A 12308-nucleotide genomic window follows, 5' to 3' on the forward strand; every position below is an offset into this window, starting at 1 on the left:
GTCTGCTGTTTTGAACAGGTCTAATAAGTTTACCAATGTTGTTTTTTAGTTGCTTCAACTGTTTTAAATTTTGTAAAAAAAAATTAGACTTTTTTTTTATCATAATGTCATATTTTTGTAATATTGTTACTGTACCTTTTAGGAATTGTAAATCGCCCAGCGAACTTCAGCTTTGGGATGGTATAGAAATATAATAATAAGACTTGTGTTTCATAGATTGAATTATGACAGTCTTGAGAGATTATAAATGTAGGCTTTAATCAATTTTTTTAAAGTTCAGATTTGGTTTTTTAGCCTAGTTATTTTTGAAAAGACACTCCTGCTTAAACTGACTTGTAATTTCAACATGAGAAACCATGTTTAAACTGATCATTTTTACAATCAATTTTTGTAAAAAAAAAACAACTGCCCTGAGTTAGTTTTCTGAGGTAATAGACGTGGCTATAAATCTAGTTCTTTTCTGTAACACATCTTACTGTTCTAGAAAACATATTGAGCCTTTAGGGTTATATCCAATTGTGTCCTTTGTTTATGGAATGCTCTTCAATCCAGTAGAGCAGGTTGCCCTAATCTGGTGCCCTCCAGACATTTTGGGCTGCAACTCCCAGTATTCCTGACCATTGGCTTTGCTGGCTGGGGCTAATGGGACATTTGAAGGACACCAGGTTGGGGAAGGGGCCAGTAGAGGCTTCCATGAATGGAAAGCGGAGGAGAAGGTGATGAGCACATTTTCTCTTTCTCCTGGAGCCTGTTGCACCACCTCCCATGTTATTCTACAGGATCCTTATCCCTCTGGAGCAGTTCTGGGATGGGGATGGGGGGAACCAACAGGTTGCCTTTCTGTCGCTTTCCTTGCCCAAGGAAGGCTCTACTAGGTCAAAGAGTGCTTCATCAGCAGAGAGATGCAGTTGGGAGGGGTCTACTCTCAGAAGACACCCTCAAATAGTTTATTATTTATTTATTGCATTTTTATACCGCCCAGTAGCCGAAGCTCAAACCATTCAAAGTATAAAACAAACAGTATAAAACCATGATATAAAATACAACATAAAAACACAACCAGGATACAACCCATAGCTTGCTTCGTCAATGCCACAGAGGTTGAAAGCCTTTCACAGCAGACAACTCGCCTTAAAATTGGAATAAAATCCCACACTTTTTAAAATCTGTCATTAAGGAGGTTGTCAGGTGGTTTTGTTTGTTTGTTTGTTAGCTAGCCCTGTTCGTGTGCCTCTTACTAGCAGCTTTTTAACTGGTGCTGCTGTTAAAGTCAGGGCCAGGAACAAAAGCTGCAGGCCAGTAATTAATGTTAATATACCAGTGACTCATTTTGTGCCTTGGCTTTTATCAGCTACCTTTCTCCTTTGGACTACTAAAATCGGCTGTATTTTAGCTGAATATAGTGCTGTTGTAGGATGGTATGGATGAAGCAATTTGTAATTTCTTTCCAGTCATGTGTTTCTAAAGTATTGCAAAACAAGGAGAGCGATGGCCACACTCAACTGTAATGAGATGGTGTGTCAATTCCATCCTCTTATTAGAAAGACCATGCTCTGTGGATTATGTTGCTATGTCCTTTGTTCTTCTCATCTAAAAAAAAGTAAATAATTTCAGAGTTGCCCATTTTTATTATTTAAGGCTGCTGGGTTAGTTCTATTGTGATACTGACAAACATCACACCCACCCACCAAGTTTTAAAGATGTTGGGGAACATAATAGACATTTGTAATATATTGTCTGTTTATAGTTTCAGTGAACTTTGTTTCTCTTCAGTAAAAGAGAATATGAAAGTGAAAACTGGTACCTGTATTTGAGAGGAATGTATGAAATGTTACTTTAATGGATTGTTTTGTAATTGAAAAATGTTCAAATGAAGTAGTTTTAAGAAAATGGTCAGTTTACTCTCCAGCCCTCCGTCAAAAGCTAGTGTGAGTAGGGTGTTTCTGAGCAAAAGAATGCAGCATATGGCATGCAAAGCAGAGCCTTTCACAATGTGAAAGAGGGCAGGGAACCAACAGAGGTAGTGAGACTAGGGATTCTTTGATGTGAAAATGAGGGTGTGAGAGAGACTCCAGTATTACTTATGAAAAGTTGAAGGGTCTGTTCTCTGAAGGAGAGGTGAACTGGGTCCTCTTCCAGTTGTGTGTGCATAAGCAAACTGATCAGGAGTGAAGACATTACTATTTCTTCTGACATATTAATCACAAATAGTAACTACTTAGAACTCCCCTCTCAGATAGGATTCAGGTGGTAATTTGTATTACAGTTTTCCTGTCTTAATTGCAATCCTGTAGAGAACTGGTAGATGGTCTGCATCCAGGCATAGGGGGACGTGAATCTTGCTGTGTCTCCGCAATTACTTGAACATTTTTCTCAGGAGGTTTACCTCTCTGAGCGACTGGATGACGCCTCTCCATATGGTTGCGGTTGTCACTTACGTTTTTTCAGTAGCTGTTGCAATGCAGAAGGTACGCTGTATATGTCTGCTGAAGAGGATTTAAAATTTGCTTACAGCTCATGTATTCAAAGCATCCTTTTTGACATCCTGATGTAGGCCGATATTATCTCCATTTTGCTTATGAAGCCAACTTGTCTGGAGCCACCTAGTCGGATGACATTTGAACCAGGGATTAACTGGCTCCTAACTTGCACTCCATACCAACTTTCATATCTTGGGTCTTGTTTTATTAAAATAAGGCTGCAATGCTACACCCACTTACCTGGAAGTAAGCCCATTAAAATCAGTGGGACATGCATCTGAGTTGAAGTGTATAGGATTGTATTGCAAGTCTAACTTTCACACTTAGTTTTATTGTCCTGTGTGCCTATTTGGTGCGTTCTCTTCCCTCTCTTATTGTTTTATTATTATTTTATTAGAATGTTAACCTACTTGGGAGCGTGTTGCTGATTTATTCTTTTACCATGTACATTGATGGTGCCATATAAATAAATAAGTCGAAGCAACGTGGAAAGCAACATATCTAACATGGAAGCATTTTTCCTTTCTAGGAAAGGCATAGTTTCTTCACAGACTGCTATTGACACCAACCTTTGCCCTGCTTAAGATGCCTTATCTGCTGTTTCTTTCTGAGCAATGTAATAAGAGATTTAACTGTACATTCTTAACGGTTGTGTTTGGGGACTTCATGGTCAAAGATTAATTGCATTTTTGTGAAGGATAACCTTGCTGAAAGATCTATTTGTTTTGCTACAGAACAAAGATGTGGCGCTTCATAATCACAGCAAGTTTGGTCCAAGGCCTTGTAACTTCAAAAACGCTTGTGAGGAGAAATGTGAATCCAGAAGTAACTATGAATATTGTAAGTAATTTATCTTCTGCTTAATCCACTTGAATTACAGCCCTTTTTAATTAGTGCTACTTATGTTGGAATTATGTATGTTGGGGTTGCAAAGGCATAAAAATATCCACAAATGAATTTATTTTATTTAAAACACATATATCTTGCCTTTCCCATGCATTTTCATTACTTGGGGCAGCTTCCATCAATTAGTTTTTGTGAACCGCCCAGGGAGTTTCAGCTGTTGGGCGGTATAAAATGCAATAAATAAAATAAAATAATAAATAAATTAAAAACAGAACAATCCAATGCGTGACATAAAGCAGCAATTTAGGAAGAGGCAAGGGAGATAAACCCATTCTATAAGGAGATTCTATAAAGGAATTTGACCTTCATAATTTATTGTCACTCATCATCAATTGTTCATGTCTGACGAATCTCACTCAATGCTCTTGTGACCCACAATGATCTTTACTTCCTTTATCCTGGAATCAAAACCAGGGCAGGGAGAAGCTGCTTAAAGCAGCAGGAAGCAGTAAATTCAGTGGGTTTTGGCTTCCTTTTTGTGCAAAGAGTAGACCTCCAAGTTCTGCTTTGTTCACAATCTAACTTGGCCTATTCTTGTTGCATCTAACATGGCCTGTTCCTACTTGGAATGAGGCAGCACTTTCGACCTGCTCAACCATTCATTAGCCATCAAGTTTTCCCTTAGGAATTGCTCTAGGAATACTGTGGAAGCTGCAGTGCTTTAAAAGTTACTCAAGTAGCTAATCAGATAGCAATAGTGCCAGAAAGCTGGATTGCCTTAGGTTTACCGCCCTGTTTTGGTTTGAAGTCGGTCATCTGAAAATTTGCATAAGCAGTTGATTCAGACACTACAGTGAGTTAGTTCATGGACTTGTTTACAGGAGAAAAATAAGTGGTTGTGTGTGGATAATATTATTGCCTTCACTGCTTTTTCATCCCTTTGTCCCTGTACACTTCAGCTATATCTTCTGTATAGTCTGTCTTGTGGCGGGGAAGCAGCTAGAAATCTTACACTCACTAATTAGTCTTCCCAACCAAACTTTGACTTTGCTTCTCTTTCTTTCCCCCTAGAGTGAAATTATTTCCTTTAGAGGATATCCCAGTGAGGAATATGAAGTGGTGACAGAGGATGGGTATATCCTCAGTCTTAACAGAATCCCTCATGGGAAAAGGAATCCATTGAACAAGGGTGAGTGTGTGTTTAGAGAAGGGTTTGTGCACATGCACATATATGCAAATGTTTAAATACTGTCATAGTTCTAAAAAGAAAAGTGATCACTTCTTGCTTTTGGAACTGTTTGTCTTATGCTTGGTAATGTATGATTATTGTAACTTTTACTTATAGATTAAAAATAAGTTAATGTTGATTCTGAGTAAGACAAATTATTAAAAAGTAAAATTGAATATATATAATCTGCTAGTAAGTATTGAGTTTATTTTCACAAAATAGATTTTCTTCTCAATTTGGTTAGGGTGGGTGTGGGTGTGGGTGTTTTGACTTAGCTCCTATGTTATATCATATATTTTCAGGCTTCTCTTTACTCCCCAAACATTGTAGCTTACACTGAGCCCCAGGGAAATGGCAGGATAGAAATTCTGCGACCGTGTGGAATATAAAGAACATTGTGGGCCTGTGTAGCCTCTTTTTCTCCTTATAAGAGCAAGAACTGGCCGCCACGTATCCTCTCATGTTTGTTTTGTCTGGAGCATGTGTTCATGCTTAACCTTTGTACCGCTATAAGCTTGTGTGTGTGTATTGCGTGCGCGCACACACACACACTTTTAATCTCTATAAATAGCGTATTTTAGTCTTCTGTGAAGCTATTAAAAGAAGTAAGGGGAAGTATGATTGGTTGGATTGGGGAAGAGGAAGCTAAAGGATTTGTTTGGTTAGCAAACTTTGGGTCCCATGATTTCCTGTGGAAAAAATAGCTCAATCAAAACCTGTGTTGACGTCAGCCATTTGCAGTCCTACCATAGCTGCCTGCCTGTTTGATACAAGGCTCAGTCACGTGTATGGCTCTGTTCGGACAACACGTTAGTCAACGCAGTGTGAAAACTCCCGGCGGCTCTCCTAGAGCGGCACTCAGTCCTTTTGCTACTCTTGCCAGGGAACTCTGTAGCCAGTGGGAAAAGTCAGCTCAACACAACAGAAATCTCCCCGGAGTCCTCCACTAAACATGGAACACAACCGTTGTGCAGCAGATCTCCTCTGCACAGTGTGGATATTCCATGTGGAGTGTTTTTCCAAAAAACTCTCCCATTGCATGGAGCTTTCCCACCAGACAACACATTTCTCAACGGTGGTGTAAAAACTCCACCATGGAGTTCTAAAACCACCGTTGAGAAATGTGTTGTCTGAACTGAGCCTATGTGTTCTTCTGGGAGAATCTCTTAAGTTGGAAAAGAGGTTTTTGCATTCATCACCATTATATTCAGTGTTCTCTGCTGTCATTCAGAGATAGCTGCCCACACTAAGTGTTGGGATGTGCTGCCCAGTAAAAACTCAAAAGCAGGGCTGTGTGGAAATGAGGGCACTGGCAAGTCTGTTTCCCTATCATTTGTTGGCAGCTTTTTCTTGAATTAGGATTTCCCTCAAAAAACAAAGGATAGGAGAGCCGGAGGCTGTCAGCTTGTGAAACCAGAGTAAGGGATAATCTCAAAGACAAGGTCTTAAAGGATTGTTCCTTAAAAGCACTGATGTGGAGCTTTAATATATTCCTCAAATATTTCAGGTCAAATATGTGTGGTGTATTAGGACAAAATAATAATAATATGGGGTACCTTTTTTTTTTTTAGCTCAGTTCACTAAATATAAGTAAAATAAACGTGCTAAATTAAACCACTCCCTAGGGTATCAGAAAATTTTCCAATGCAAATTTTGATATTCAATCTTTCCTGGAAAAACTCTACGTAAAGGGATGGAGGACCGGGCCCGGTGCTTTTTGTGCTAAACTGTGCTACTGATTCTCATAAGAACATAAGAAGAGCCATGGCAGATCAGACTAAGGGTCCATCTAGTCCACTGGAGCTTTCTTCTCCAGGAATTTGTCTCTTTCCTACCCAGTCATATTATAAGATTTGAAGTGGGAAGGGATGGGGCGATAAAGCTGAGGAAAGGCTTTTTAGCTTAATAGCTGTTTAAAGGGTATTTAACAGCCACTAAAACTTTGGCCTACTTTGCTCACCCCTGCTCTAGGCCAAAGCATACATTACTTTAAGGATGTCTCTAGCAGCTACGTCTCTTTTTACTTTTGAGTAAACACAGGGGTCCTAATTGATATTGGAGCCCTAATGTGGGGTGTAGTGGAGGGGGTGTTCTATCCCACTGTGGTCCCAATCCAGATTGGGGGCCCACGACTACAATTTTGTTGCCAAATAGTATTCCATTAAAACAAAAGGATTATGATTTGGTACTATGAATTGCAGATGCAGAAGGACAGTTTGGATTGGGACCACAGTGTGTGTGGGGCAGATTAAAGATCTTCCTCCCCTACCCCACCCCCAAGGTTTCTGATCCAGGTCAAATCACCTGCACTTACTCTAGTATCTTTTACTTTTAGAGTAATCTGTGCTTTGGGTCTCTGAAACTCTGTAACTTCGTTCAAAATGTTTCCCCTTCAGATCCTAAGCCAGCTGTGTTTCTGCAGCATGGCTTACTTGCTGATGGCAGTATCTGGGTGACAAATCTGGACTACAATAGCTTGGGCTTTGTGCTGGCTGACGCTGGTTATGATGTTTGGTTAGGAAACAGCAGAGGTAACACTTGGTCCAATAAACACATCAATTATACAACAGAACAAGAAGAATTCTGGAGGTTCAGGTAGAGTGAACTGGCTAAATGTAATTTGCTGTTGCTTGGATTTCTCCCCCTCTCCCCCTTTGGAGTGTGTAACCAGCCATGCTTTTCCTGTTGGTAGTTAAAAAAGATAAAGTTTTGTGCATGCGGGGAATTGCATGATTGGGTAGAATAGTTTGGATTCCTGGATCCAAAGTCAGAGTCAGCGCTCTGGCCTGGAACCCAGGAGTCCGAGCTCCCCTCCCCCTTGCAGCTGGTGCGGAGAAAACCCTGCTTGCTGCTTCCCTGAGCTTTCAAAAGTGACCTCGGAGAGGAGGGGCAGGGGACGGTTCCATAGGCATGGAAGGGACTGTGGAAGCAGCAGTGCAAGCTGCCCCCAGCCCTCCGCAGCCTCCTTCCCTCCCTTTCCGCCTAGCCATAGCTAGGCGGGCAAAAATTGCCCATCCAGCAAAAATGCAGAGTTTGCAAAGCGCAGTGGTGATGATCGTCTCTGTGCTCCTCCAGCTCTGCACAGGATTCCTGTCAGCCTCTGAGTTCAGAGCAAGGCTGGCTGGGAAATGATGAACGTGCAAGACTGCTTTCTGTCTAAACATCCATACTATTGCATCCTTATGGCCTTACTGAATTTGTCGTTGAAAACAATCCTTCAGGGTAGGGTGTCATTACATTAATTTCATATTTGAGGGAATTGAGTCTGAGAATTCGTGCCTGGTTGGGTCCATGGTAGAGGCGAGACCCTGGTCTGCCAGATCCAAATCTATTACATGGGGTGGAAAAACAAGGCATTTTAGAAAACTGAGAGTTGGCATAATCTGGATTATATTCCATATATTAAACATAGCATATAATATATTGCATTTTCCTTTGTAGTTATGATGAAATGGCGAAATGCGACCTTCCAGCTTCAATAAACTTCATCTTGAACAAAACTGGCCAGGAGCAAATATTTTATGTTGGCCATTCTCAGGGCACCACTATAGGTAGGTTAACAAACTTCTTAATGCGTATTGGCAATTCCAATAGCTACATGTTTAACTGTACAGGGACTGTTGCATGTTAACTTCAGGAGAGAGAGCTTACTCATGCAGTAATTACAAATGGGGCACTTGGGCACACGTGAAAGATCATCTTGAGTAGCTGTTTCTTTGTGGCTTTTGTGCATTTTTCCTACTTGGAAGTGTTCTCCGTGCAAGTAACGTTTTAACGTTTTGAAATGGCCTTAGGCTAAATTAAGATATTCTGTACCATATGAATGTTCCAATCTTAGTCAAAGCAAATCATAAGAACTTGCCGAGAGCTGTGTATGGTCTAGAAAAGTCCTGCATGACTTGTTAGTCCCTCCTTGTGTTTGTTGCCTGTCCATTTTAAGAATAGGGGCAGGGTAGTAGAGGATGGTACCAGCCTGGTTCCTTCCTCTACTACGTAACAACCAGGGTTGACAGAACAACCTTGGTTCGATCAATGAGCATAGCATAGCGCCTGTGTGCTTTCCCAAGTTTCTAAGGCATGTTTAGACAGAATGACTGGCTGGGGGATGCTGGGACCATATTAATGAACCCAGCTGGGAGTTGTAGGACTCTGTTTCAACATGCATAGGATTGTGCCCTAAATCGTGCAGGGAGCCAGTATGGATCGAAAAGGCTCCCCTCTGGACACAGGTTCACCCTCCACATGACGGTGGCAAGAATGGCACTGGAGGGGCATGGAGTTGTCCTCCTCCCTTGTGTGCTTATTAAGCAATGAAGCGAAGGCTTAAAAAGGGCTGGCTGGGGGATACTGGGAATTGTAGGGCTCCTATCTGTCTAAACATGCATAGGATTACACTCTAAATGGATGGTTGGTTAGGATGTGAGACACGGTCTTTTCTCTTGCAGAAGCCTAGACCAGTGGTTTTCAACCCGATGGGTCGCAACCTAAAAGTGGGTTGTGAGATCAGTCCAGATGGGTTGTGGCAAAACTGTTGAAACTATGTTAGGCAATTGTGAATTTGTGGAAGTGGGTCCCATGCTGCAGGTTGGGAGTCCGAGGTGGGTCTCAGGTCTGGACCAGTTGGACCATTGGTCTAGACAATAGAACTCTCTCTCTAGGGAGGTGTGTTTAGCTCCCTCTCTTTCTGGAGTCAGGCATACTGCTGTGACCTTTTTATTTTGCTGAGTTTTAGTTTAACGTTACCGCGCTGCTTTTAAACATTGTTTTAACCTGTTCTTATCTGATACTGTTTACTGTATTTTTCACGTTGTTTTTATTGTCATATCCATTGTTTGGTTGATGGATTTTAGTAGTTTTGGCAACTGCTTTGAATTTATTTTATAAAGAAAGAAAACCAGGGCAGCCATGTCTAAATAAATAAAAGTTCCTTTTGATTTGAAGGTAGCAGCCCGCTATAAAACCATTTCTCACATTAAGGCAATAAAACACAGTATTCTTGCCTGTTTTTGTCTTATGAGGAAAAAAGAGATTGCAAATTTAATCTTTGGGGTTTGTTCAAGATCGCGTTGTTAACTATATTCATACCTCTTCTCTTCCCTTGCCCACTGCAGCTTTCATTGCATTTTCAACGCTGCCACAGTTCGCCAAGAAGATAAAAATGTTCTTTGCATTGGCGCCAGCCGTCACCGTAAAGTTTTCCTCCGGCCCTATAGCCACGATTGGAAAGTTTCCTGAGCTGCTGTACAAAGTATGTATTTTGGATAAAATAATTGTTTGAACAGGGGAATGCAAATATTGCTGGATGTAGCCAAGTACTTGGGAATGTGCTTCTCTCTGACTCTGTATATACTTGAAGGAACACTGAACGGATGGCTCATTTGAAAAGTCAACACTTTGTGTGACCCGAGACTATTTGCAGTGCTCTTGGAGACGGCTGTGCTGCTCAAGCTGGCTGATGTGGCAACTTGTTACCGGTGTGTTGGTTTGCTTGAGCTGCTCTCAAAACTTGTGTTCATGTACTTCAGTGGGTTGCATTGGCCGGAGTTGCAGGTGTGTGCGTGTGTGCGTGCGTGTCTGAAGTTCATTAACCATTTTCGTATCCTTGTTTGCGTCCAGTGCACATCATAAAGGAAGTGGAATAGCTACTTTCACGAGAACTTGGTATGGGGAAGGGTAGCAGTGTGTGGTTTTTTTGTTTCCTGTCGAGGACTGCATTCCTTATCTGTCAGTGGCTGCATCCGTGATAAATGGGGCCAGAGCCAAAGGTGGGTGGAACACTCCTTTCTCTTTCTGCCACTCCTTTCTCTTTGTGCCTCTTCCTTTCTGCTCAGCAGGCAGCTAGGGAAGGGACAGATCTTTCTTGCCGGAGGTCTAAATTGATCCTAGGCTGACTTATAAAATTAGGCCCAGGGTCACATGTTGCTAAACCCTGGTATGGGATTACAGTTCTTCCATATGGAGAATCTGGGCATGTCAAAGCACCATGAGGCTTTTTGACAGTGCAGTGGCCAAAAACAGCTACGGGTAACTCTGTTGGCAAAGCAGTAACAGTGAACAACTATCTGGCTTGACAGTGTTAATCAGAAGAGGGCCATGCTAATCTGCTGTGGGCTGGTCACGCTGCCAGAGGCACATTACAAGTACAGGCACATCATGCAGCTGTTCATGGGGCTTAAAGACACTGTGGTGGAGGCTGCCCAGCTGCAGTCTTCTGTATTTGCCAGCTCCTCTCTCCCCTTTTGAATTGAGGCGATGATCATAAGAACGGCTACATCTGTGCAGGCTTGAGTACAGTGGAATGGCACATGATCGACAGAAGTGCAGGAGCCCTGGAGACAGAACACACCCATCCCTGCTCTCCCCCTGTGATTATGCCTGGCACAGCAATCCATTAATAGTGAAAGTGGTTTGTGTGAATTTTTAAATGAAAGAATCACATGACAGCAAAAGCTTTTTCCATAGTTCTTTCTGTGAGAGCCAGTGTAGTGTTGGGCTGGGACACGGGAGATCCAGGTTCAAGTCCCCACTCCGCCATAAAGCTCCCTGGATGACTTTGGGCCAGTCACTGACTCTCAGCCTAACTTACCCCACAGGGTTGTTATGAGGATACAGTGGAGTTCCTTGCAAGAGGGAAAAAAGGCGGGATATAAATGTAATGAGAAATGAATGTGTTAAATATGCCTTCTCGCCAGTACATTTCCAATCTTTGATAAAAGATGTTAAATGCCTCATTGCGCTATAAAAAGTACCTATCAGTTCTCAGTGGCTTTCATAACCTTGCTCCTTCTCTTCTACTTCCTTTGTATGATTGACTATTTTGCTAAACCAATACCTGCCCAAAGGAACTGGACACGTAATATGTATGGCATTCAAACGGTCTGGTCTTTGGGTCCTGCCCAAAGGGTTTGGAAAAGATGTTTCATATAGAGAACACTTATTTTCTTTTGGCCTGTTGTCTTTCAGACTCCTGTGTTCATAGGTTAGTCTTCCCCAAATGGTGCCCTCTAGATGTTTTGGAGTACAGCTCTCATAATCCCTGACCCACTGTTGTGCTGGCTGGGGCTAAAGGGAGTTGGAGTCCAAAATAACAGGAGGGCCTCAGGCTGGGCAAGACTATTGTAGGCTAACAGAATTTCTTGCATAATGTCAAGCCAATTATTGGAGATCAGGTTTTCTCTTGGATGGACTGTAGTGGTCTTTTAATTTTAAAATGATTCTTAAAACCAGCTCCTTCTCCTGCCTTTATATTAATTAAGACAGTTGCTGCCATCTTTCCCTCTCTGTCTTTATGGAAACAGCTGCTCAGTTGTCAGACCAAAAGATAAATCAAGACCAGCTTTCTGTTCCAATGGTAAATAATAATAATAATAATTAATAATAATAATAATAATAATAATAATAATAATAATAATAAATTACCCGCTTCTCCCTCTGGATCGAGGTGGGGAACAACACCAAACACAACATAATACATAGAATTAGTTAAAAGAGCATATAAAATCAATACAATATTAAAATAACAATCACAGCATCTTAAAATGCTTAGGTTTAAAATTCATCTGGGTAGGCCTGCCGGAAGAGACGAGTCTTTACGGCTGTCTTAAACTCTGAGAGAGCTTTAAGCTGACTAATCTCCGGCAGGCCATTCCACAGTCTGGGGGCGGCAGAAGAAAAGGTCCTCTGGGTTACAGTTGCCAGCCTAGTTGTGGCTGACTGGAGTAAACACTTCCCAGCTGAAAGCCTCTGAGGAGCTT

The 12308-nt window shown here is 41.6% G+C and overlaps 1 protein-coding gene across 3 annotated transcripts in view; it reads left to right on the plus strand.

The window, feature by feature from the left end:
- The window catches only part of LIPA (lipase A, lysosomal acid type), a 48120-nt gene that overhangs the window by 24321 nt on the left and 11491 nt on the right, over nucleotides 1-12308 (plus strand). For all 3 annotated transcript variants that reach the window (XM_063132913.1, XM_063132912.1, XM_063132911.1), the window contains exons 2-6: nucleotides 3215-3320; nucleotides 4398-4515; nucleotides 6951-7149; nucleotides 7996-8105; nucleotides 9666-9802. In XM_063132913.1, the coding sequence (XP_062988983.1) occupies nucleotides 3222-3320; nucleotides 4398-4515; nucleotides 6951-7149; nucleotides 7996-8105; nucleotides 9666-9802 (663 nt within the window). In that variant the 5' untranslated portion in view covers nucleotides 3215-3221. The remainder of the gene's footprint in view (nucleotides 1-3214; nucleotides 3321-4397; nucleotides 4516-6950; nucleotides 7150-7995; nucleotides 8106-9665; nucleotides 9803-12308) is intronic.

This window comes from Elgaria multicarinata, chromosome 8 (assembly GCF_023053635.1).
Source record: "Elgaria multicarinata webbii isolate HBS135686 ecotype San Diego chromosome 8, rElgMul1.1.pri, whole genome shotgun sequence".
Lineage (NCBI taxonomy): Eukaryota > Metazoa > Chordata > Lepidosauria > Squamata > Anguidae > Elgaria > Elgaria multicarinata.